Below are 24,188 nucleotides of genomic sequence, written 5' to 3' on the forward strand. Positions count from 1 at the left end.
TCGGGAAAGAGGTACATTTGGCCATCATAGCCCCAGTTTGGGTAATACTCGGCGATCGAGTAATCAATCTCGATGGCGAGGATGCGAAAACACTGCGGTTGGTAGATGGAAGAGCTAGAGATGGCGCAAGGCCCGGAAGTGTAGGAGAAGATGGAAAACCCGGACTCCCAGGTGGACCAGCCGGTAATTTTCTGGGTATTGTCCCGATCTTACACGGTCCGCGACACCAAAACTGGGGACTCAAAATATATGTCAGAGGTGGCTTTGGCGGCATTGGAGAATGCGGAGGCTACGGCAACAATAATACTGAAGGAAAGACGGGAGCTCACGGACTCGATGGAATAAATGGTAACGTAACGATCATTCGAGCTTCATCGGGGAACTTCAATGATCCGCATTTAAAGATAATATCTTCCCGTACTCAAGAATGGGGAAATGCACTCGTTTACCACATCGATACTCGATGTTCAGTAGACTCACCTCAAGAGCTCAATAGTAAAGGAATAAAATTGCCCGATACACTGACGCCACTGCCATTCTATCGATCCATTAACAGCTATCAATACTTTTACAGAGAAAGCAAAATAACTGATATACCAGAGTTAATTTTAGAAGAATTTTCCAGGTTTTTAGATAATAGCGAAGCCGTCTTAAATTTGTACAACGTCGCAGGACTTATAGATAAATTCCAAGGACTCGAGAATCAATTCTGGCATCTCAGTCCCAAGATATCTCTATTGACAGATTATCACTCCTTTCTAAGTCAAATCACAAAGTACGCCAAAAAACTTGTGAATTCTATGCAGCTGTACCAAGATAGAGCCAATGCACTTCGGTACCTGTGCACAGCTGCACTGAGTAAAATCATCAATTTGGAAAAGAATGCCGACGCTAATTTGATTGTCGGCTTGAAAACTTTTTTGCACGCAATCAAGACTGACATCGACTCGATACCAAAATTGAAAAACATACAAATTATCAATGGATATAAAAGAGATTATGTCCAAGAGTTTAAGGTAAAAATTGAAGCAGCTCATCATTACGTATCAGACATCGTTGCCCCGGAAATACATAAAATTACTAAAGAATTTGACGATACCGTGATCCAGTTGGTCGATGAAACTGTGGCGCTTCAAAAAGTTGCTGAAAAGGAAAAGGAAGAATTAATCAAGCACCAAAAAACTTTGATACAATCGATGATTTGGAGCGGAGTATTAGGTACAGTGCAAGTGACGGGTATGTTCTTAAATTTTTTAGGTGAAAAGGGAGAGGCAGCAAGTTCATTAATTACCGGATTCACTTCTTTGCTCGAATCTATATTCGTCGATTCTTCAGATGTCAATGAAAAAGCTTTACTTAAGTTACCCGCCGCAGTTCAAGCAACTATGTCACCTCTGAAAAAGTACTTTGAAAGCAAGCAGAAGCAACTCGTCCAACGACTGCAAGACGCAGAAGATATGATCAAACGCGAGTATTCACTGAATAAATGGGAAATGGAACATATCGCCGACATCAACGAAAAAATCAAAGCAGCGAAAAAAAAGTTAAAGGATCAAATAAAGAAAGGCAAGACACTTGATCCAGCTTCAGTTGATAAAATGTATGACTTGAGGCAAGAAATCAAACAATTATGTATAAAAAGGATAAAAGAATTGGAGAATAAAAAGCTAAATAGCGGTCCCAAGGTATCGAAGACATTAAAAGTACTCAAGCGCATTCAGATTGGATTGAACATTGTTCAAGCGTCAGTTGATCTCGTCCAAAAACTCGGAGGTCAATGGGAAAGAATCAACACGGTCGGCGACCTAATTCGCGAAGCCGGGAAGAAATTCGAACGGCTGGAGAAATACGAGCGCGAAATTTATCATGTAATCATTCCCTTCTGCATGAACATCCAAGCCAGGGTCGATCAGGTGCAGGAACAGCTGAAGAACAAAACCTCGACGGATCTGATCGTCAGCAAGTGGGAGATCCAGAGCGCCTTGAGACACCTTATGAATGTGATGAAAATGGCTACTCAAGGTTTTAAGACCCAAAAAAATGTTTTGGACATTTTCAATAGGGTTGAAGAAGGTATAAACGTCATGGTTGCTCTGTACGATCACGTGGACAAGTATCAATACAGGATTGGGCTCGGCAAGTTCATCGCCAATATTAATTCCCGTTCAGAAGTCATAAGGAACAACGCAGATCTCGGCGAGGCAATCAATGACTTGATTCTTTCGGTCCAGAACAACGTAGTGATGCAGAATTACAAAGCAGCCACCAATGCCTTTAAGCAACACGTCTTTCCGTTCGCTCATGAATTTTTTCGTTATTACAATTTGCCGGAGATTCTAAAGACTAACAAGACCGATGTTATTGTGACCTATGTTTTGAGCGAACTCGACCAATTAGAAAATGAGTTGTTGAAATCCGATGCCATGATCTACAAGTACGATCGTTTCGTGCATCAAAATATCGTTTTCAAACATACAAAAGGAGGATCGAAGCCATTCTATAAGTGGAAATACAACAAGCACAAAAATAATATCGAGAAATTATTGCACGGACATAGAGTGACGCTAAAAGCTGATATAAAGCACGGATTCAAAGGCAACGCCGTAAAATTCAATAAAATCGGTATCAATTTTGCCTCGCCAAATAAAACGATTAAACAAAAATTGGGCAAATTGCTGTCAGGCTTCAGCGTCACCTTGATCCATTTAGGCCATTCATTTTACAGATGCGACGACAGAATATACATGATTCCGAGTGACAATCAGGCTATCGTATACTCGATGACCCATCATCCCGAAAGCAATGTACCGATCACCACCAACAAAGTTTACGACAAAATAGCGAAAAATGAGCCTGTCCTCAGTCCTTATGCCACGTGGCAGATACAATTGAATGGCGATAAGGATCGTTTCGATGAACTATCGAAATACGCAAACGAAACGATCGATTTGATGCTCGAGGGGACAGGACAGTACGTCGACTTAAATCTGCCGGTAGTGTGCAACAAACAGCTCGATCAATACTACACACGGTCTAACAATCAAATGAACACGATTCAAATCTACGAAAAACTTCCTGAGTCTGATTTAATAAAAGTGGAAAAATGGATCGATGAGTTATTGTACAGTATAAATTGATAACATAAATTAATTTTTCGATGCGTCATTTGAGCGGTAGCATTCTCAAGAACTTTCTTCAAGAAGAGATTATTTCGAAAAGAATAATAATCGAAGAAAAACTTATAGCAAATTTCACTACGATTCATTATAGTGAAAATTACAGTGTTAGAAACATTTTCTTTATCGTAGTAATTTTTTGTAAAGTATTTTTTTGAATGTCTAAATTGATTGTTTTAATAAAAATGCGACTTTAATGAAAAAATTATGAGATGAAATAAAAAAAAAAACGGATTAAAAATTCTTATGTTTTTGAAATTATTTAATACAAAATAATTTTCTTATTAAGTAATCTCTCCTGCGCCCGGGCGGTAGCCTCCTGCAGGCCTTCTCACAGAAAAATGTATAGAGATAGAAAAAAATCCTACATGAAGTAACACTTGTAATTTGAAGAAATATTTTCGATGCATTAATGAAGCACTCATCCGTTATAAAGATAATTACCGATGACAAAATCATTTTTATTTTTCGTTAAATTTACTTCAGAATCAGAGATCCTAAATGTGCGCATAGTAATTTACTCTATTTATTAAAAAGATCTTTATGATTGATTTGGATAACAACTCAATGTACGAGATCCCAGATTGTATTTTTTACGAGGCAAGACATCTTTTTGATCATTTTGCGATTTTTAAGTCAAAGACCCAGCGCTCTTTTTTACTTTAAAAAAATTGTTTCCCCAACGCAACGAAGAACTTGAGCGGCACATCGGGATTCCCAAAATATAATCATCGTGCTCGCAGCCGGCCGACAACTGGACTCGACGCGATGTTTGTTACAAAAACGCTTACTGTATACTTTGTTCGTTTTCTATGAGGCCATTATTTTTTTGTCGTGAAACATCAATTTTGAGGATTTGCTGCCAGTAATTATTCAGCGTGAAGTTTTTTCATCGCCCATTACATTCAACATGGAGGAAACAGTTATCGTGACATCGTACCCTAGTTACTCTGATTGGCTCATTAGCGAATACATCATGAGAAAAAATCATGATTATTCCATTGAGTCCCCAATTTTTTCGTGCAATATGGACAAAAAGTGGTATTTTAAGCTAGATTTTAATTATCATACAAAATTAACTGCGATAAGTTTAGTCGCTATTGATGATTGGGAGAAATTAGATTTAAGTGGAAGTTTTATGTGCATTCTAAACTCTGCAGGTGAAGAATGTTTGCGTATTTCTGATATCAAAGTGAATAATATATATTCACGTAATATTTATAGTCAATTACAAAACTACTTGACAAGAGGACAGTTAACAATAAGATTCTTAATTAATACTCAGCCACTTGAAAAAATTTCATCGTCAGCAACTTATGAATGTTTACCTATATCACTAACAAAAGTTTATAAAAATCCTGATTTATCTGACATTCAACTGATTGTTGATAAAGAAACATTTTATGCCCATAAAGTCATATTAGCTAATCGTTCTCCAGTTTTCAGTGCTATGTTTCAAATTGAAATGAAAGAAAAAAGAGGAAATATTGTTGAAATTGAGGATTTAAGTGCTGTTGCTGTGGAAGGAATGCTGAGTTTTATCTACACAAACAAAGTTTTCATCGATATTGACACAGTAGCTGATTTATTGAAAGCCTCTGACAAATATGAAATTACAGATCTGAAAAACTTCTGTGGACAATTTTTAGCTAGTATATTAGACGTACAAAATTGTGTCAGAATTATCTCCAATGCAGAACTATTTAATATGCAGGAACTGAAAGTTTCTGCTATCAATTTTATTGTCAGCAAAAATGAAGAGATTTATCAAATGGAAGATATTCATGAATTAGCAGAATCACAAACTGATTTATATATGGAAATCACCAAATCCTGTTTCAAGTTTTTACATATGATGAGAGATTACAGTAGTCTTGGTTTAGTTAATATTAAATAAGTTTTATAGAAAAAGATAATTTCAGCTTGTATTGTAATTACCCTACTAAAATAATTTGATTTTTGAAGTCAGTATTTTTGCCATATGTTTAAAAAAAATACCTTTATTACAAATATTAAAATTTTTTTATTCAAAATAAATATACTTTTATTAAAAGCTTTTTGTGCAGCCATATTTATTTTCCAAATTTTCTTTTCTAATTCATTTTACTTTAGTCGCTTATAAAATTATAACGGTGGCAAAATTTCAAAATGCTGCCTACTTTTTTTATACAATTACTTACTAATCTTCAACGATTGTGTCGTAAATAATAGTTTTTTATCGAACCAGGAATAAATTATGCCTACAGTTAAAAGTAGGATAGCTGTTTTTGATTTCCTATCCGTTGAAATATGTGACAGCTGCTTTAAAAAGGCATTTATGATTAAGGATGGTCAATTTTTATGCAGTTCCTTGTACCAAATTTATATTGGAGCTATTTTTTATGATTTTACGTATAGGGATTCCCTATGTAAGTCACGTGATCTGGTACTGGCATTCAAGCTATGATCTTTGCTACTTTATCTGTTCTGTACGCTCAAAGTTATATTAACCCAGACCGATGAACGAGTAGTTTTTGACTTATAATCATTCTGCAACTGATTAGTTTTATTACTTCTATGAGCCGGTCTTACTAGTCAAAGACATTTAAGCATCGTTAGAGTTTTTGTTTTCGTGAAAATTGTTCACCGCAGTTAATCAAAACATAATTTCGTTTGATATGTATGAAACGGTTATCATGACATCATATCCATCTCACTGCGATTGGATCATAAGTGAATACATAATTCGAAATAATCGTCCTAATGCTGCTATAATTTCTCCAACGTTTTTGTGTACAAGAGGAAAAGAATGGACTCTAGAGTTCTTCATATGGCGCGATTATTCTTCATCAATTGGAATCAAGTTAAAACGTAAAGGTCTTTCCGAAAATTTAGATTATAGTGGAAGTTACATATACATACTCGACCCCACAGGAAGACAAGATGACTCTTATCTCACTTATGTTACTGAAGGAAATTTTAACGATTTTAACATTAGTTCTGATAATTTTATGAATCAATTACAAAACTACTTGGCAAAAGGACAGTTAACAATACGATTTTTTATTAATGCCTGCCCCTTGATTCGGGCCTCATCTTCATCAACTTTCAAATGTTCACCCATGTCACTTGTGAACCTTTTTGATAATCCTGATTTATCAGATATTATGATTATTGTTAACAATACAACATTTTATGCCCACAGAGCTGTATTGGCAAATATATCACCAATTTTTGCAACTATGTTTAAAAACAAAAAAGAACATAAAATTATAAGGATTAATGAGTTGAGTGCTGCTGCAATCAGAAAGATGTTGTATTTTATTTATGTAAATGCAGTCAATTTTGATGATAACACAATTAATGATCTGTCAAGGGCTTCTCATAGATATGAAATAAAAGAATTAAAAAATTTATGCTGCCAATACTTGATTGGAAAATTGACCGTTCAAAATTGTATAGATTCTATTCAAATGGCTTATAAACTTAATATGCATGAACTCAAATTTTCAGCAATGAACTTAATTGTTAGTGAGAGTGAACTAATTTATCAGACTAAAGAGTTTTACGAGCTGGCACAAAAAAATTCTGATTTACATGTTGAAATTTGTAAAGCATGTTTCAAATATTTGAATCTGATGATAAAAACTAAACCCAATTATTTTTATTTCAAAAATTCCATATCACTTACTTGATTTTTTTAATCTTCTCAATTTTATAATTATCATGATTAAAATTCAATGAAAAAACTTACTACTATTACTTGTCAAGTTATAAATTATTTGTATTCGGTGAGAAACATGAAAATTATTATAAACATAAAATATTATTCAATGAGCAATTATTAGAATGAAAATAAAATCAAACTAATGATAAAAATAATATAATATAGTATTTTATTTTTTTTATATTTTTACAGTGACTGTACAGATGCAATTCATACTTGAATTTTTACAGTGGTATTTTAATCAGTTCTCTGTAGAGTTATCTACAATTATTGAACAAGAGAAAACAATTTTTAGTTTTCAATAAATCTTGAAGAAAACAAGTATTTCAACTTGAGAAAATTGAAAATTTTCTCACCTGATAATATGTAAATCTTACAATAATGATTTTTTCCTAGTTCAAACGTTTTACCAGTCAATGGTTATTTTCCAAAAAGACAATTACATTATTTGTTCCATATGTCATTCTATTTTATTATTTATGTTACTCATAATTTCTTTCAAAAATTCTGTGTTTGCCGGAGCTGTTGTATAGAGATTACCTAGAAAATTAAAAAATATTTTAATAAATGATAATCAAAATTAACTTATTACAGAAAAGTTTTGAGAATTTACCAATAAAATTCTGTGAATCATTATCATGTGTTATGACTTTGCAGTTTTGTTTTTTTTCTACTTTAAAACCTACTGATCGAAAACGTTCATCAGTTTGATACAATACATTATTCTTCTGATTTGAGTATGGTTGACCACTGAATGGATTGATAAAATCTGCCCAATACCCGCACATTTTCAATTTTTTACACACATCAGATGCAGCAAGCACAAACTAAAAAAAAATTCAGATAGCAATTAATAAAACTAATAAATGTCTTTAGCAAGCTAAACAAGATACTTACATATTGCGCTAATCTTTCTGTTTCCAATTCTTTACTCCATCTTGAGTTTTTATTGTTGGTCTTTTGACTGATTGTAATTATGGTTAATTGTGGAGAAGCTACTTCCAGGCACCCTGGAAATAATTCTAAGATATCCTTTCGAAGCAATGTCGGACATTCTTGAGAATGACAATGCAACACGGAATACACTTCAGGAACATTCAGTATATTTTTTCTTTTATTTACATTTGACCTTGCTATTTCTATATCTTCTATCTCATTTGGCACTAAAACCGACTGCACTTCTACTTGAGCCGTTGTTGTTGCATCTAGCCATCCTGGACCGATGCTACCCGGTAAGTAGAAACGAAATCCTCTGGGTGTCAGGAGCTCCCAATTGGAATCGATACCAAGAATTGCATTATTCTCCGTCTCTACAATTAAAAAGAAGAATAAGAACTGAATGCAATCTCATCATTAACGCATGTGAATCTATCTACAGTCGAAAAATAATGCACTGTTTGTTTTTGTTCTCAATCGTGTCAGATCGCAAGGTGACAAACAACTGGCGAACGTATACTGCGTGCGTATGTTGTTATAAAGTGCACATTACCGTCAAGGGCATCGTTCCTCGAGGCGACGAGCTTGTAGGAGCTGGTGCTCTTGTCGCTGCGACGCGAGTACCTGGCTCTGAGGATGCGAGCGACGAGCAAGGCTGGCTGCTTCGTTGATTGGCAACTGCGCTGAATATTACGTACACAAAACATCTGCAAGCACAAAAATTGATACGGATGATGCAATGTTGAATTGTAACGGGACACGGTTGTGTGTATTAAAAAAAAAAAAAAAACTGATGCAACGCGAGACAGTTCCTCGACGCGAGGTTATGACCGCGTACGGGAGCTTCACACAAGGGTCGTGGCGTACACCACCTACGATTCGAGGTTTCGATCCGTAATCTCAGCGTCGAGGCGAAAAAACAAACACTCACAATTAATCAGCGTTGACGCGATGCATGTTGACGAAAAACATTCGCTCGATATGCGTACGTGCATGTACTTTGTTCGTACGATATATGCAGTGTAACGTCGTATACGTATGGCTAGAAGTGTGTTTATATGTTGGCGTATGCGCGTTCGACTGCTGCTGCTGCTGCTGCTCACTGCTGCTGCAGACGAACGCGTCGTCCGCTACGAATTATTGCGACGCGCAAGTCAACACTGACAGTCCGTACTTCGTATTTTGCAGTATATAGTGCACAGTAGATAACGAGTGTAAATAACAAGTCGAAATGATTGGATCAACGGGCAAAAAATTTAAAAATAAAATTGACGAACAGAAGAGAGAGCGTGAAATTTCGTGGCGGGAAATTTCAACGTGTTTTCATCGAGAACGTGGCTATATCGTATTTAAATTGACTATAATAAAATACGCTATTATGAACTTTCAAAATATCGCATCTCTCCCGTTATTGATAGAAATATTCCACTCCCGTTAATTTTCGCTCGGATTACACGTCGATCTGAGCAAAACAATAGTCCCGAAAAAAAAATGGAAAAACCCACTATCTTAGATTTTATATTTAATTTATTCAAACCCTCGTAATTTTTGATCATAAATTATTTTTAAAGGAAGTCTTATGAATAGGTCTTACATGTGTACTGTGTATGTGTGAAATTTGTATGTAAGACAGTTTTGATCAAGCACCAAAGGACAGTCCACGAAGGTCGCAAAGATTTCGCGTGTGACAAGTGTGAGAAGAAATTTGGACAAAAAATGTGTTTGTTCCGCCATCAAAAGATAGTACATGAAGGTCGCAAAGACTACGCATGTGACAAGTGTAAAAAAAAATTTACTCAAAAACAGCATTTGCTCCTCCATCAAAAAACAATCCATGAAGGTCGCAAAGATTATGCATGCGACAAATGCGAAAAGAAATTTGGACAAAAATCTGATTTGTTTCGGCACCATAGGACTGTACACGAAGGTCGTAAAGATTTTGCATGCGACAAGTGCAAAAGGAACTTTGGAAAAAAAACAGATTTGTTTCGGCACCATAGTATTGTACACGAAGGTCGAAAAGATCACCCATGCGATAAATGCGAGAATAAATTTGGACTCGAACATCAATTGCTCTACCACCAAAAAACAGTCCACGAAGGTCGCAAAAATTTCGCATGTGACAAGTGTGAAAGAAAATTCGGACGAAATTCGGCTTTAATCAAGCACCAAAAGACAGTCCACCAAGGTTACAAAGATCACGCATGTGACAAGTGCGATAAGAAATTTGGAGATCGAAGCAATTTGAACAGACACCAAAAAACAGTTCATCAATTTCGCAAAGATATCGCATGTGACAAGTGTGAAAGAAAATTCGGACGAAATTCGGATTTGATCAAGCACCAAAGGACAATACACGAAGGTTTCAGAGATTATGCATGCGATAATTGCGAGAAGAAATTTGGAGAAAAATCGAATTTGCTTAGACACCAAAGAACAGTCCACGAAGGTCGGAAAGATTATGTTTGCGACAAGTGTGAAAAGAAATTTGGACGAAATTCGGATTTGATCAAGCACCAAAATAGAATCCACGAAGGCCGCAAAGATTACGCATACGACAAGTGCAAAGAGAAGTTTGGAGAAAAATCGAAATTGATCAAACATCAAAAAATAGTTCACGAAAATCGCAAAGATTTCGCATGCAACAAATGCGAGAAGAAATTTGGACATAAATCGAATTTTCTCGCCCACCTAAGGACAGTTCATGAAGGTTGCAAAGATGCGAGTAAAAGTGACGATTGACAATTGTAAATATGTATCGATACTCGTACATATATTTATCTAAAATGTAAATAAAAGTGCCGAACTGATTGAGTCTTACCTGATTTTAATTATCAATGCACCATTTTTTAGCTATTTGAAGTGCAAAATCGGATCTGTCATTGTCGCATCTGATTTTTAGGCGAGGCACGCGAAAGTTTAATTGGATCATTTCGATTACATCTGATATTTAAGAATATTGATTATTTTTCAGAGTATTTGATACAAATTTTATCACTTCGGGATTAATATCTTCCAACGCGAAGAGCATATTCGATTTTAAGATTTTGATTTATTAGTTCAATACCAATTCACGAATTCAAGATTTTGGTCGACTTATGATGTGTCATGGCTTTGGATTTATATAAATGCAAAAAAATAAAGAATGATGTTATTAACCGTTGATCAACCCAACGCGTTTTTCTGCTACGTTTAATATTTTTATTCCTCGATAAAAAAATAATATCTCGCATTGTGTCACGAGAAATAAATTATATGACGGTCGCAGACTCGACTTATCTCCAGAATGTGGCGGGATACGAGTATAACGACCGAGGCTTGAAGTTGGCATTTCGCTGCGCATTTCGAGTAGCTCAGATCAGTGTAGAGTCGTTCGCCCTCGCGTTTAGTCACGTCAGTGCAGGTTACGACGCCCTAGTGCAAACAAAGAAAGATCACATAAACTCGTTCGACTCGAAGTAAAACTTGAGAGTGAGTGTTTCGAAAGATGTTCGATTACTATGACGATAGCGACGATAGTGGTGGATATTGTTTCACTGATGATGATGAATATGCTGACTACTACTACGCCTATAATTGTGAATTTAAAGAAGACTATTCAAAAGAATTGAGAAGCGTGAGACAGAAGGTCAACTGGGACATTGAAAAAGAACGACGGAAATTTCTCGGTAAATTATTTTACTTGGTCCATAATTGGAAGGGCCAACTTCCGAATCTTCGCGAATTTTTTCGTCGCGAGGATGTGGATTGGATTATCGTCGAGTATCTGGACGGCTTGCAAAGAAATTACGGACGTGGTCCGGATTGTTCATTCATCAAGTTTGTGATTCGCACTGGTTACAAGGACGAGCCCGAACTCGATAAAGACGGCAAGCCCGTGTTAAGTCGCACTACGCCATTGCATTATGCGTCTGAAGAATTTTCCGGGGTTGTTCGTTACTACCCCACAGGGCCCGGAGTGTTCAATGACCTGTTTCAAATATACAACAGATACGACGCGAATTACCTCGGCGAATATGGCCTTACGCACTTTCATGTAGCCTGCCGGTTCGGCTGTAAAAACGTCGTCGAAAAGTTCCTCGAGCTCGGTCAAGATCCCAACGTACTAGTGCAAAAAACCGGCGCTTCGCCGCTACACTTGGCTCTAGCCATGTATGCCTTGGAAAGCCCCGGACGCGACGAGGTGCTCGAGTTGCTGCTGAAAAATGGCGCTGATGTTAATTTAACTAATGCCAAGGGATTGACTCCTCTGCATGTCATTTGCAAAGATCGCAAGGACGACAATTTGGCGGAGATGTTTTTCAAGCTCAACGACCAAATCCAGCAGACGATTCAGTTGGATGCCCGGGACAAGTTGGGCCGGACACCTCTGCAGATGGCCGTGGCGAGTCTCATGCCGAAAACAGTTGACGCACTCTTGGATCGTATCGCCGATCTGTCTGATTTTGTTTTTCCAACCGAGGATTATTTTGGCGCGGGACATAAAGGAAGTTTATTTGTACCAACGTCCAACGACACGAATTTAGCTTCTAGAACACTGATGGTCATCGAAAGCTTGAAGAAAAAAGGATATGAAATAAATCAAACGCACGCCCTGACAACCATGAAATTTTTTAACTACATAGGAGTGGTTCGCCAGTCGTTAGCGTTCATGTTCACTGGAGATTACGATAGCGATGATAGTGAACCGGGTTTCGAATATTGCACGATGTGTCATTCCTCTCGTGAAGCACCAAAGGAACCATTGTGCCATGCCCACAAATCCACCATAATATCACGAGGATTTTTCCAACATTGGTCACTAGGATTTTTCTTGAAGCTGACTCACCCTCCACTGCCAACTCGTTGCTGTAAAATAATCATCGACAAGCTTTCGAACAAAGATTTGTTTAATGTATGCATCGCAGTTGATAGCGCTATGAAAGAGCAGAGCCAAACACTAGATGTCAATGGTAAAGGTATTTTCATATTCATACACTTTGTAATCATACTTTTTTTCTGTTGTTCAATCAATAATTTTTATCTTTCTTTTTCAGTTGAAGAGATTGAAGAACTAAAAAATTTACACATAACTGAATGATTTTGGAATAATTTAATCTATACGTGTTCAATTGTACTTAACTGTTCTTTTAATTGAAAGATTTAAATTTAGAAGAAATTGATTTGTCATTGATTGTAATCTTGAGTTCAATCAAAGCTATTTCAAGACGCTCATCAACTCTAACTTTGAAACCTCTGACAGTGAAAAAATATATAAATTTGCTTGCTCAGTGTCATGTTAAATTTTAAAAACCGATAAATGCATAAAATGAAAGTAACAAATTTGAAAAACTACACCCTATGAGTGAGTATAATTGATAAATTATTACAATCAGTATGTAACTTTATAATAAAATAATGTTTAACGCTGAACTTCTATTGTTGAAAAATTCTTGTTATTTATAAACCTTTATTTGAATCCATTCATATTTGTGTTTATTGAGTTGCAAAGCAACTATCAAGTTTATATGTTGTACTTAAAATAAGATAAAAAATATATATGATTTTCGACAACATAGTCTATTTTTCGAGTTTTATAAAATTATGAAAAAAAAAACGATATAATAGGAAAAAGTAGTTTAAAATTGATGATTATATACGGATAGGATTTGATAGCGATGAAAAGCAAAAAAGACGCGCATAGTTAACGACAAATGCAGCAACAAACTTTTGCATTCAAAATAATTAGAATAACAATTCGCGGGTATTAATGAATTTGAAATTGTACACGATGTTGTCTGAATTTTGTTTTGATGAATGTCGTGCCGATCGACAAAGCCTCATAGCTCTATATACCGAAGCTTCGACCGAGGCTATTGATTTTCGTGAAAATAATCCAAAAAAAATACCAGAAAATGATTTCTTTGATCAATCAGGTCCGATCTATTATTGCAAATTGTCAGCGATTAAAATTTAGCTGGCTGACGCTATTTTGCAATCGTATTATCACAACTTGTACACTACTTCATACTTAATATGCCAATGAATTTTATTTGATAATAAAGTTATTTTATAATATTAGATACTTATTTTATAATATTAGATACTTTTTGACCTGAAAAAGTTTTGCTTAAAAAATTCAAGAAAAATTGACTCATTGCATGTGTAATAACACGAATACCCAATCATTATTTGCGATCATCATTTTGGTAGCTTCGCGTGCGAGTTCCATCAAATAGGAATGTATACAATGCAGGGGTGGGCATTATTAACCCAGTAATCCAATTTAGACTCAATTTACATCCGTTATTAATTCACTCGGATTTAACGTTTTTCCATATTTGCTCTTCAGTTCGCTCGTAAAGTCTTCGATAATAAACTCGCAGTTTTGGTCGGGAGTACTTAGTTTTAGAAGGCCGGAAAATTCCTCGAAGAAATCGACGTCAAGTAAGAATTTCAAAATGTTGTAAAGTTAATGTATAAACAAATAAATCAGTACCTAAATTATAAACAAACTAACAATTTTTTTGTTTTAAACAGTTATCATACTGAAATGTTTATAATAGAATAATTCAAAATCGTTGTAATACTTTTTTCAAAAGTTTAAATATGGGCAAGTATGACAGTCTGATCCTTATAATTTTAATCCAACTTTAAAATTCTCTCTCTCTGTCTCTTTCATTTATGAAACTTCTAATATCAAATCATCAATGATCAATTACTTAGCTATGATAGTAATGAAATCCAATACATTCCGACAAGTATTCAAGCAAACTAAAATTTTTTTTCCCTCAAACTATAACCATAATATAAAGTTTATTATAAAATAATTTAATAATTAATTATATGATTTTTAACATAAGTTCAATAATCAGTCACGTAGCTATGATATTATTGAATTCAAATACATTCCGACACATATTCAAGCAAACTAAAATTTTTATTTCTCAAACGATAACCATGATGCAAAGTATAATTGTTAGAATTTATAGTAGTTATTGTTTAATTAAATACAGTGATAAGTGAAATGATACTCTCATGCGACCATGCAAAGGTAACAGTGGTTTGTAAAAAAACATTACTTATGACTCTACTTGCCCGGCCGTCTCGAACAAATTCAAGACGTTCGCAATCGTCATATAATAATTATCAATGCATACAAAAATATAGTTTTCAAAGTTTTTGTCGTTTTATTAGAAGCTTTTAATTTAATGGGTCTGCAGTGCATTTTCTCACATAATCTTTATAAAAACATGTGATTTACTCAAATAAAGACAATGTATTAAGTCATCACTCTGTATTGTATGTATTCTTTTTCTGTTTTAATATACAATTTTTCTCAGAACCANCGAAAGTAAACAATATATATTTTACAAGTTTGTTATATTTTTTAATTCAATGATGTATAATAACATAATTTTATCTTGTAGTTGCTTTCGTTACACTAATGACATTTATTATTTTTTATGAATTGATGAATGGTTCTGAGAAAAGTTGTATATTAAAACAGAAAAAGAATACATACAATACAGAGTGATGACTTAATACATTGTCTTTATTTGAGTAAATCACATGTTTTTATAAAGATTATGTGAGAAAATGCACTGCAGACCCATTAAATTAAAAGCTTCTAATAAAACGACAAAAACTTTGAAAACTATATTTTTTATGCATTGATAATTATTATATGACGATTGCGAACGTCTTCGAATTTGTTCGAGACGGCCGGGCAAGTAGAGTCATAAGTAATGTTTTTTTACATACCACTGTTACCTTTGCATGGTCGCATGAGAGTATCATTTCACTTATCACTGTATATAATTAAATAATAACTACTATAAATTCTAACAATTATACTTTGCATCATGGTTATCGTTTGAGAAATAAAAATTTTAGTTTGCTTGAATATGTGTCGGAATGTATTTGAATTCAATAATATCATAGCTACGTGATTGATTATTGAACTTATGTTAAAAATCATATAATTAATTATTAAATTATTTTATAATAAACTTTATATTATGGTTATAGTTTGAGGGAAAAAAAATTTTAGTTTGCTTGAATACTTGTCGGAATGTATTGGATTTCATTACTATCATAGCTAAGTAATTGATCATTGATGATTTGATATTAGAAGTTTCATAAATGAGAGAGACAGAGAGAGAGAGAGAGAATTTTAAAGTTAGATTAAAATTATAAGGATCAGACTGTCATACTTGCCCATATTTAAACTTTTGAAAAAAGTATTACAACGATTTTGAATTATTCTATTATAAACATTTCAGTATGATAACAGTTTAAAACAAAAAAATTGTTAGTTTGTTTAATACTTGACGGAATTTATTTGATTTCAATAATATCATAGCCAAGAAATTGATCATCATTTACGAGTTGAGATTACCAATTGAATAGTTTAGAAACATAAGGTAGCACAAAAATATAAGGATAAGCTGGCCATACTTGCTCATAAATGTTCTTTTAAAAAACAAAAGTTCATGGGATTCCGAATTATTATATGATTTATATAAGTATGCTTGTGATCCACGTAATTTGAAAAATAAGTCTTGACAATGATATTCATGCGAAAACATCGCGACTTCTCGGAGAAGGTCATCGTCGAGTCCGGATCCCAAACTAGTGCGTCGAGCTGACTAATCCAGGTGATTTCCGTACGATAACATCGCGATTTCCCGGAGAAAATCATCATCTAGTCCGGATTCCGATATATTGGGTGAAGCGTGCCACCCGGGACGATATTCATGCGAAATCACCGCGACTTCCCGGAGAAAGTTATTGTCGAGTATAGATTTCGACCTAGTGCTTCGAGCGAGGCATCCGGGACGATATTCGTGCGAAAAAACCGCGACTTCCCGGAGAAAGTCATCGTCGAGTACAGATTTCGACCTAGTGCGTCGAGCGAGTCACCCGGGATGATATTCGTGCGAAAAAACCGCGACTTCCCGGAGAAAGTCATCGTCGAGTACAGATTTCGACCTAGTGCTTCGAGCGAGACACCCGGGACGATATTTGTGTGAGTGCATCACGACTTCCTGGAGAAAGTCATCGTCGAGTACAGATTTCGACCTAGTGCTTCGAGCGAGACACCCGGGACGATATTCGTGTGAGCACATCGCGACTTCTCGGAGAAAGTCATCGTCGAGAACAGATTTCGATCTAGTGCTTCGAGCAAGACACCCGGGACGATGTTCGTGTGAATACATCGCGACTTTCCGGAGAAAGTCATCGTCGAGTACAAATCTCGACCTAGTGCGTCGAGTGAGTCGCTATTATATATTCCCCGCGGAAAGTCGTCGCCGAGGTCGTATTTATACCCAGTGCACCGGATAGGGCACCCGGGGGTACAAAGTAGCGAAAACATCTCGACTTCCTCGGAGAAAGTCGTCGCCGGGGCAGCGTTTATACCTAGTGCACCGAATAGGCTACATGGGTATACAAAGTAGCGAAAACATCTCGACTTACTCGGAGAAAGTCGTCGCCGGGGCTGTACTTGTACTTAGTGCTCTGATTAGGCCACCCGGGTGAACAAAGTAGTGACATCACACATAGAGCATCGAGTGGGCTACCGGGGTATTGTAAAATTTTCGACTTCGATCTAGTTAGTCGAGCGGGTCTTCACTTGTTCATCATCATCAATCCGATACAAGTATACAGCGTATAGCGTTACACATACACAAACTATACGTACATGTATGTTGCGTGAGAACACGTATACTATACTCTGCGTGAGAACACTTGTATACGCTAGCGTGATAACATTTTTAGCGTGAGGACACTTTTCGAGAGACTCATATATTCATTTTCGTTTCTGTAGGAAATAGTGGACCGTTGGAAAATCTAAATAGCTCATATTGATAGGATTTTTTCCAAGGAATCTGATGGGCTTATCAGATTTTCGATAACTCTTATCAAATTCAAATGAGAGCCAAAAGAAAGTCGGCGGATAGGTATGGGCTGTATATGAGTAGCGGCGTGTCGTCACTTAGTTCCTGTCATACTTGCCAGGTGGAGCGCGACACGCGCTCCTCGATGGAACAGTGAATGTAGAAGCAATTATATGGCGGGAATATTTGTTGATTTTAAGGGTGCGTTCGATAATTTAAGGTGGGGTATGATTGTGAATAAGCTTGGGGAAATAGGATGTATGGGGAATGAGTTGCGGTTGTGGATGGATTATTTTAGAGAGAGAAAAGCATGTATGAAAAGTCGGAGGGGTGAATATGAATGGATGAATGTGGAAAGAGGGTGTCCGCAGGGTTCGATCGGAGGACCAACCCTGTGGAACCTCTGTGTGGATGAGCTGCTGTGGACTCTAGAGGATAAAGGGATTAAGGTCGCAGCTTTCGCTGACGACTTTACAATACTGGTGGAGGCAAGGACAAGAAATGATTTGGTGCAAAAGATAGATGAGTATATGAAGAATATTTACAGATGGGGGGAGAAATATGGTGTGAGTGTGTCGAGTGACAAGACCACTGTGATGATGCTGAAGGGAACGTTAGACTTTGGCAGGCATCCGGTGGTCAGAGTGACTGTGGATGTGCAGACGCATGCATTGAAGGTTGTTGATGAGGTGAAATTGTTAGGGATTAGTATGAATGTAGGAATGAATGCGAAGCCGCATGTGTATAACCTGCGGCCGAAGCTCGAATCTGTGGTGGGATGTATGAGAAGAGTGTTGAGGAAAAATTGGGGGGTTAAAAGGCATGTATGGAAAGTGTGGATGAAGGGGTTGTTTGAGCCGATTGTAATGTATGGTGCTGGGGTATGGGGGGATTTATTAAAATATAAGAAGGAGCGGGAGGAAATTGTAAGATGTCAGCGAGTGGTTATGTATGCGTGTTTGAGTGTGTGTAGAACGGTGTCGACCTCCGCTATGCAGGTGCTTGCAGGGTCCCCACCGTGGGATCTTGTCTGCAGGCGGAGGAAGACGCTGTACAGAGTGAAAAAAGGAATGGAGATGGATGAATTGGATATGGTGAGTGAGGAAGAGAGATTAGGAGAAAATGAGCGTGACTTGGTGGCATTGTGTGATGAGAGGATGATGAGTGAATGGCAGAATAGATGGGATACGGAAACGACTGGTAGGGTAACGTATGAATTTATTAAGGATGTTAGTTTTGTGAGTAAATGTAAGAAGTTTGATTTTAGTTTAAGGATGGGCTTTATTTTAACGGGACATGGGAGTCTGAATGCGTGGCTGAATGAACGTGGACTAAGCGATGACGCCAGGTGTGTCTGTGGACAAGCAGACGAAGACTGGCGGCATCTTTTGTGTGAATGTGATATGTATGCTGGATTTAGGGATTTAGAAGGAATCGGTATAAGAGTGGTAGAAAGGGAGGATAGGGGGGTAGGGTATGATGTAAGTGCGGTAGTATGGAAGGAAGAGTGTTACAGGGAGTTTGAAAGATTTGTTGAAAGAGCGTATGTTATGCGGGAGAGAATGATTGGTTTAAACTTGGGGGGATAGGGGATAAGGGAGGATGAGAGAATGTGAACGATCAGGAGGTAAAATGAAAAGTATGTGTGCTGAGTGTGATTGAGTGAGTGATAGGGATAGAACGCAGGGGGGTGTCCTTGGGCGCCTTCGGGTCTGGCAGTCCTGCGTACCCGAGCAGCCCACCATGTGCCAGAGAGACAAGTTTCCAAACGTGGTAGAGGCCCCTTGGGGGCCTCGAACGCCGACCGGGCGCTAAACGGTACCGCGGGGTCAGGGAGCCCCCACGGAGGTAAAACTCCGTGGCCCTGACACTGGGAACGGACTCGCGGGGGCAGTGGTTACAACCCTACATCGCTTGGGGTAGTGGACGGGCAGAGTGAAAGAGCTGTGGGTGTAACAGCTCTACGCAGCTCTGGATCTCTGCTTGTCCACGACGTGTGAGTTGCGGTCTCAACTCGGGCGCCGGCCTGCATAGCCGGAAGGGGTAGAATAGGCCCCGCCCCCCACCGAGGGGTCCACTGGAAGCTTGTCCCTTCCAGTGGGAATCGGTAGTCGGGGGTGACTGAGTCGTCGGGTTCCTGGGAGATTTCGATCTCTCGGCAAACCGGCGGCAAAGTCAGCCCCGACGCGCTGGCTGGGCGTATCCCAGCTCCACGCTAAATGGGGCCGTGTGGATAGACCGGAAGGTAGGAGCCGCACGCTAAATCAAGACACTCATATGTCCCTATCTCAGTATAGTTCCAGACTCTGAGCAGAGCAGACGTGTGTTGCTGGCTCTTGCGAGTTTGTTAGTTCAATCCAGGAAAACCTAGCAATTTTCTCGATTTCTCTTGCGCTCTCTTTAGGGCTTGTGATCCCGAGTGAGCTCTCACCACGCTTATCGGACTCGTGGTGATCCTGCACTACGAGCTGGGTCGACGACTGGATTTCCCGGGCTATTCGGACCGGTCAGACAATTTAAATTCACAACGGTTATTTACGGATTGCTCATACTTGTTAGCCGTTCTTGTTTGTAAACAAGGTTCACTTCGAGAAGTTCCACAGGTCTTCACCACATAATTTACCAAAACAGACGGCTAAGATGGTCTCGTGCGTCAATTGTAGGCAAAAATTGAAGAAGCCTTCACTTGCGCGTAAATGCTACTGTGGTGGGCACTGCCACCCGACGTGCGTCGTCAAGTTCATTGCTCAAAACCCCGATACTTGCTATGCCTCTTCATTTATCTCGCTGCCGAAATCGGATAAGGCTAGTACCAGCCGTGCCGCGAAGCGGTCGGCCGAACAGGATGGTAGACGAGGCCTTAGTGATCCTGACGCGCTCGCCTCGGCCAGCGCTGCAGAGGAGGTGGACAGCGAGGGCGGCACCCCGTCCGATGTTGAAGATGCTGAGGACGCCGAGTGCGAGGCTCTGCGCGGAATCAGCGACGTCACGCAGAAAATCGACTACTTGTTTTGCTACATGCGCAAGCGTGACAAGGAGTACGATAGGGACCGCGAACGGGTAAATCGCACGGTGAAGGCTCTGAAGGAGGAAAATGCCGCGCTCCGAGAGCAGGTGAAGGGCCTCACCTTGACAGTCAACGGCCTGACCCAGATCCAGCGACACCCTTAACCCTGGACCGAGGTGAAATTCATTAATATAGATTCGTCGAACGAATCGACAGCAGTGGAGGTGTCTGAGAAGATCCTGAGCCACTACGCGTTGAGCGGCTTCGGCAGCGACATCATTACCGCGCGGAAAGTCCCACAAGACTCGTCTGCGACGAGCGCGCCGCGCACTGATAGCTCTTCTACGGCCGGCAAGAAGGACTCAGTCATCGTGAAATTCAAGAGTGCCGCCGTACGAGACCGTGTCCTCGAGGTGGTGCGGGAGAAAGGTGCAGCTCCTTACTCGAAGATTTTTGGAGGTGCCGACGGCGCACCGATTCGAGCATACGAACTCGTGAATCCGGCGGTCTTCGCTTTGAAGAAGAAAGCCAGCGCTCTGGCGAAGGAGAAAGGTTACCGCTTCGTCTGGGTCAGAGAGGATGCGCTGCACGTTCGGAAGGACGAGCGCTCGCCCGTCATCCATATTACCACCGAAGCCGACCTCAAGCAGATCGCCTGAGGGCCCGCGCACAACAACGAACGGAATTACCAGCAGCTTGAACCGAACTCAAATGAAACTTTTTATATTAACCCTCGTAACTCTCTACAAAATTGTCCACGTCAAAAAATTAAATTAGTGCAAATAAATGCCTTTTCGATTAAAGAGCGCATCACCTTTTTGGCCAAATTCACGAAAGAACATAATATCGATGTAATGTCAGTCTCCGAGACTTGGTGCACACCAGACATTCCCGACGCCTCCTACAAGATTCCGGGCTATAATTTCGCTCGCGCCGACCGTGGCTTGAAGAGATCAAACGACGAAAGAAATACAAACAATCGAAACAAGCCAAGTAAATCAGATGAGTATATGCACGGTGGCGGAGTCGGACTCTATATACGCGATACCATCAAATGGAGGGAAATCCGAAAATCCGCGATAAAAAACATGAATGAAACGGAGTTCATTATCGTCGAGCTACACGGCCTGAACGGAGATCGTGCTCTTGTAGCCTCAGCTTACCGCCGCCCCAAGGGCCGCTGCCTCGCGGACTTTTTCGAGGTTTTATCTGCCGTGTCGGAGAGTTACTGTGACGTCATCATCATGGGTGACTTAAACTCGGATTTGTCTGCCACGGACGTCAACGAGGAGGGCCGCGACTTGGAGAGGTTACTCGAGGAGAACTCATATCACCCAGTGCCTTTCGGACCGACGCATCACCAGGCACGACTTCGCGTGGACCCCGTCACGGGCCAGCGAACCTTGAGAGAGTCGCACACCTGGATTGATGTTATATGTGTCAGTCTGCCGGAGCGAGTCCTTTCGCACCAGAAATCGAGCGAGCCGTTCATCCAGGAACACGACTACATCGCGATTGACTATGCTTTTGGTACAGCTGCGGTTCAGGAGATGGTCACTGCGTCGCGCGACTTTCGACGATGCGATGCCACATTGCTTCGGGCCGATGTCGGCCGGGCACTGGACGACGCGGTCCCGGCCGGCAGGAGGGACGTGACCACTCTGCTACGGAGCTTTTACTCGGCGACGACGACGGTCTTGGACAGGCATGCCCCGATGTCGGTGCGAGCGGACCGTGGACTTTCTAGGCCTTGGTGTTCGGGTGAGCTTCGGCGTCGACTTCGTGAGCGCGATGGGCTGTACCGGACGGCGCGGCGCAGCGGGAACGTTGAGCTCCTGCTGGAGTATCGCCGGATTCGCAAGGAGCTCAAGATGAGGATGAGAGAGGCCCGCGACGCCTACTACAGCCGACAGCTGGCCTCGGCGGGGGATGCGGCGAGTCGTTGGTCGGTTCTCCGCCGGCTTGGTTTGGCCCGGCCGATTCTGCCCTCTCCTCTGCAATTTTTCGGTGCCGACGAGCTCGTTTCGCACTACGCGTTGGTGACAAACTCGGGAGCGCCGTGCGCGCGCGAGGAGCTCGACGAGATCCTTCTCGCCGCCCCTGTGCCCTCGGTCGTCGGCTTTGGACTGTCTCGGGTCGAGGCAGTCGATGTGCTTGGCGCGTTGCACGAGTGTTCGTCGAGAGCCCGTGAGCGGAGCGGCGATGGCTTGTCACTGCGATATCTCCGGGATGTTTTTACTGTCGTCGCCCCGGCGCTCACTGAAATCTTCAACGCTTCCATCGAGGAAAGGACCTACCCGGACATGTGGAAGGAGACTCAAATTGTGCCGCTGAGCAAGAAGTCCAGGCCCGAGACACCGGCTGACACCCGGCCTGTCGCGAATTTGCCGCATTTGTCGCGCGTTTTCGATCGACTGATTGCCCGACAGCTCAGCGAGTATTTGGAGTGTCACGGGATCCTCTGGGATTTTCAGTCTGGTTTCCGACGCGGCTTTAGTACTCAGACGGCACTTTTGAAGATATGCGGCGACGTCCGCAGTGGCATGGAGCGCGGCGAGGTCACGTTACTGATGCTCTTCGACTTTAGCAAGGCCTTCGACACCGTCTCCCACGCTGTGCTACTGAAGAGGATGTGTGACCTGCGTTTTCAGCCGTCGACAATCGAATGGTTTCATTCATACCTCACCGGTCGGAGGCAGGCAGTGTTATGTGCCGATGGTTCGACCTCGCGATGGGAACCGTCGGCCACGGGGGTCCCTCAAGGATCGTCAACTGGGCCTATACTGTTCCTCATATACATCAATTCGCTGCTCCAGGCCCTCGGTCACAGTAAGAACAATTACATGATGTACGCCGACGATTTGCAGATTTATGGACATTGCGCACGAGGGGACCTGCCGGCCTTGGTACGAAGTATGAACGAGGACGCGGCGACCATCAAGGATTGGGTGGATCGAAACGGACTCAGGTTGAACACGGCGAAGACGAAGGCCGTTCTGTTCGCCAGCTCCCAGCAGCGACGCTTTTTCAGCGACGCGGATGTCCCACCACTCATCGTAAACAACACCACCATCCCGCAGGAGGACAAAGTGTGTAATTTGGGCGTAACGATGTCTAAGGATCTGTCATGGGCCTCGCACGTTCGTGGCGTGTGTTCACGGGCTCATGGAGTTCTGCATTAGGGTGTCCGTTATTTCCCGACTTTTTTGTATTGCTTCTCCCCCCACCTAGATGTCTTCTATTTGATAAGACAATGAGAAAGCCGGGTTATAGAGTTCGAAAAAATGATTTTAAGGTAGCCCCCAAGCGGTTTGAAGCTTACATGTATTTTAAATGGGAAAAACTTAAAAATTTGATTCTCAGCGATAAAAATGATGAAAAAATTTGAAAAAATTCAGCAACCCATGTATTTTATGTATTTTTTGACGAGGAATCGATTGGTGACCTTGAATTTGACCTTGAACATAACCTCAAAGCTACAG

At 40.1% G+C, this 24,188-nt stretch overlaps 3 protein-coding genes across 7 annotated transcripts; 2 read left to right on the plus strand and 1 right to left on the minus strand.

Moving 5' to 3' along the window:
- Positions 1–4,086: 4,086 nt before the first annotated feature.
- Positions 4,087–5,073, plus strand: LOC106655796 (TD and POZ domain-containing protein 4-like). The gene has a single exon (XM_014376354.1). The coding sequence runs from the start codon at positions 4,087–4,089 to the stop codon at positions 5,071–5,073; it is 987 nt and encodes a 328-aa protein (XP_014231840.1).
- Positions 5,074–7,034: 1,961 nt separating this feature from the next.
- Positions 7,035–8,931, minus strand: LOC106655846 (methylmalonic aciduria and homocystinuria type D homolog, mitochondrial). Of its 4 annotated transcripts, XR_001339463.2 has the most exons (6): positions 8,750–8,930; positions 8,372–8,525; positions 7,780–8,192; positions 7,496–7,709; positions 7,239–7,422; positions 7,035–7,143 (listed from the first exon to the last, which is right to left on the minus strand). XR_001339463.2 is itself a non-coding variant. In XM_014376426.2 (5 exons), the coding sequence occupies exons 2-5, from the start codon at positions 8,523–8,525 to the stop codon at positions 7,343–7,345; spliced, it is 861 nt and encodes a 286-aa protein (XP_014231912.1). In that variant the 5' UTR covers positions 8,695–8,931; the 3' UTR covers positions 7,035–7,342. The 4 variants fall into 4 exon arrangements, 3 of the variants coding, with proteins under 3 accessions (XP_014231912.1, XP_023316983.1, XP_014231910.1); XM_014376426.2 differs by having other exon boundaries at positions 7,035–7,422; positions 8,695–8,931; XM_023461215.1 differs by having other exon boundaries at positions 7,035–7,422; positions 8,688–8,931.
- Positions 8,932–11,194: 2,263 nt separating this feature from the next.
- Positions 11,195–13,124, plus strand: LOC106655852. Of its 2 annotated transcripts, none has more exons than XM_014376433.2 (2): positions 11,195–12,776; positions 12,855–13,124. In XM_014376433.2, exons 1-2 carry the CDS (start codon positions 11,306–11,308, stop codon positions 12,896–12,898), a joined length of 1,515 nt encoding a protein of 504 aa, XP_014231919.1. In that variant the 5' UTR covers positions 11,195–11,305; the 3' UTR covers positions 12,899–13,124. The 2 variants fall into 2 exon arrangements, with proteins under 2 accessions (XP_014231919.1, XP_014231920.1); XM_014376434.2 differs by having other exon boundaries at positions 11,195–12,770.
- Positions 13,125–24,188: the final 11,064 nt, after the last annotated feature.

This window comes from Trichogramma pretiosum, unplaced genomic scaffold (assembly GCF_000599845.2).
Source record: "Trichogramma pretiosum strain Unisexual culture from Peru unplaced genomic scaffold, Tpre_2.0 scaffold49, whole genome shotgun sequence".
In the NCBI taxonomy this organism is placed as follows: Eukaryota; Metazoa; Arthropoda; class Insecta; order Hymenoptera; family Trichogrammatidae; genus Trichogramma; species Trichogramma pretiosum.

Coding starts and splice junctions, on each gene's coding strand:
- LOC106655796 (XM_014376354.1), top strand. CDS start 4,087: ATGGAGGAAACAGTTATCGTGACATCGTACCCTAGTTACTCTGATTGG.
- LOC106655846 (XM_014376426.2), bottom strand. CDS start 8,525: ATGTTTTGTGTACGTAATATTCAGCGCAGTTGCCAATCAACGAAGCAG. Junction 8,193..8,371: donor GAGGAACGATGCCCTTGACG/GTAATGTGCACT, acceptor TTTTAATTGTAG/AGACGGAGAATAATGCAATT. Junction 7,710..7,779: donor CAGAAAGATTAGCGCAATAT/GTAAGTATCTTG, acceptor ATTTTTTTTTAG/TTTGTGCTTGCTGCATCTGA.
- LOC106655852 (XM_014376433.2), top strand. CDS start 11,306: ATGTTCGATTACTATGACGATAGCGACGATAGTGGTGGATATTGTTTC. Junction 12,777..12,854: donor ACTAGATGTCAATGGTAAAG/GTATTTTCATAT, acceptor TTTCTTTTTCAG/TTGAAGAGATTGAAGAACTA.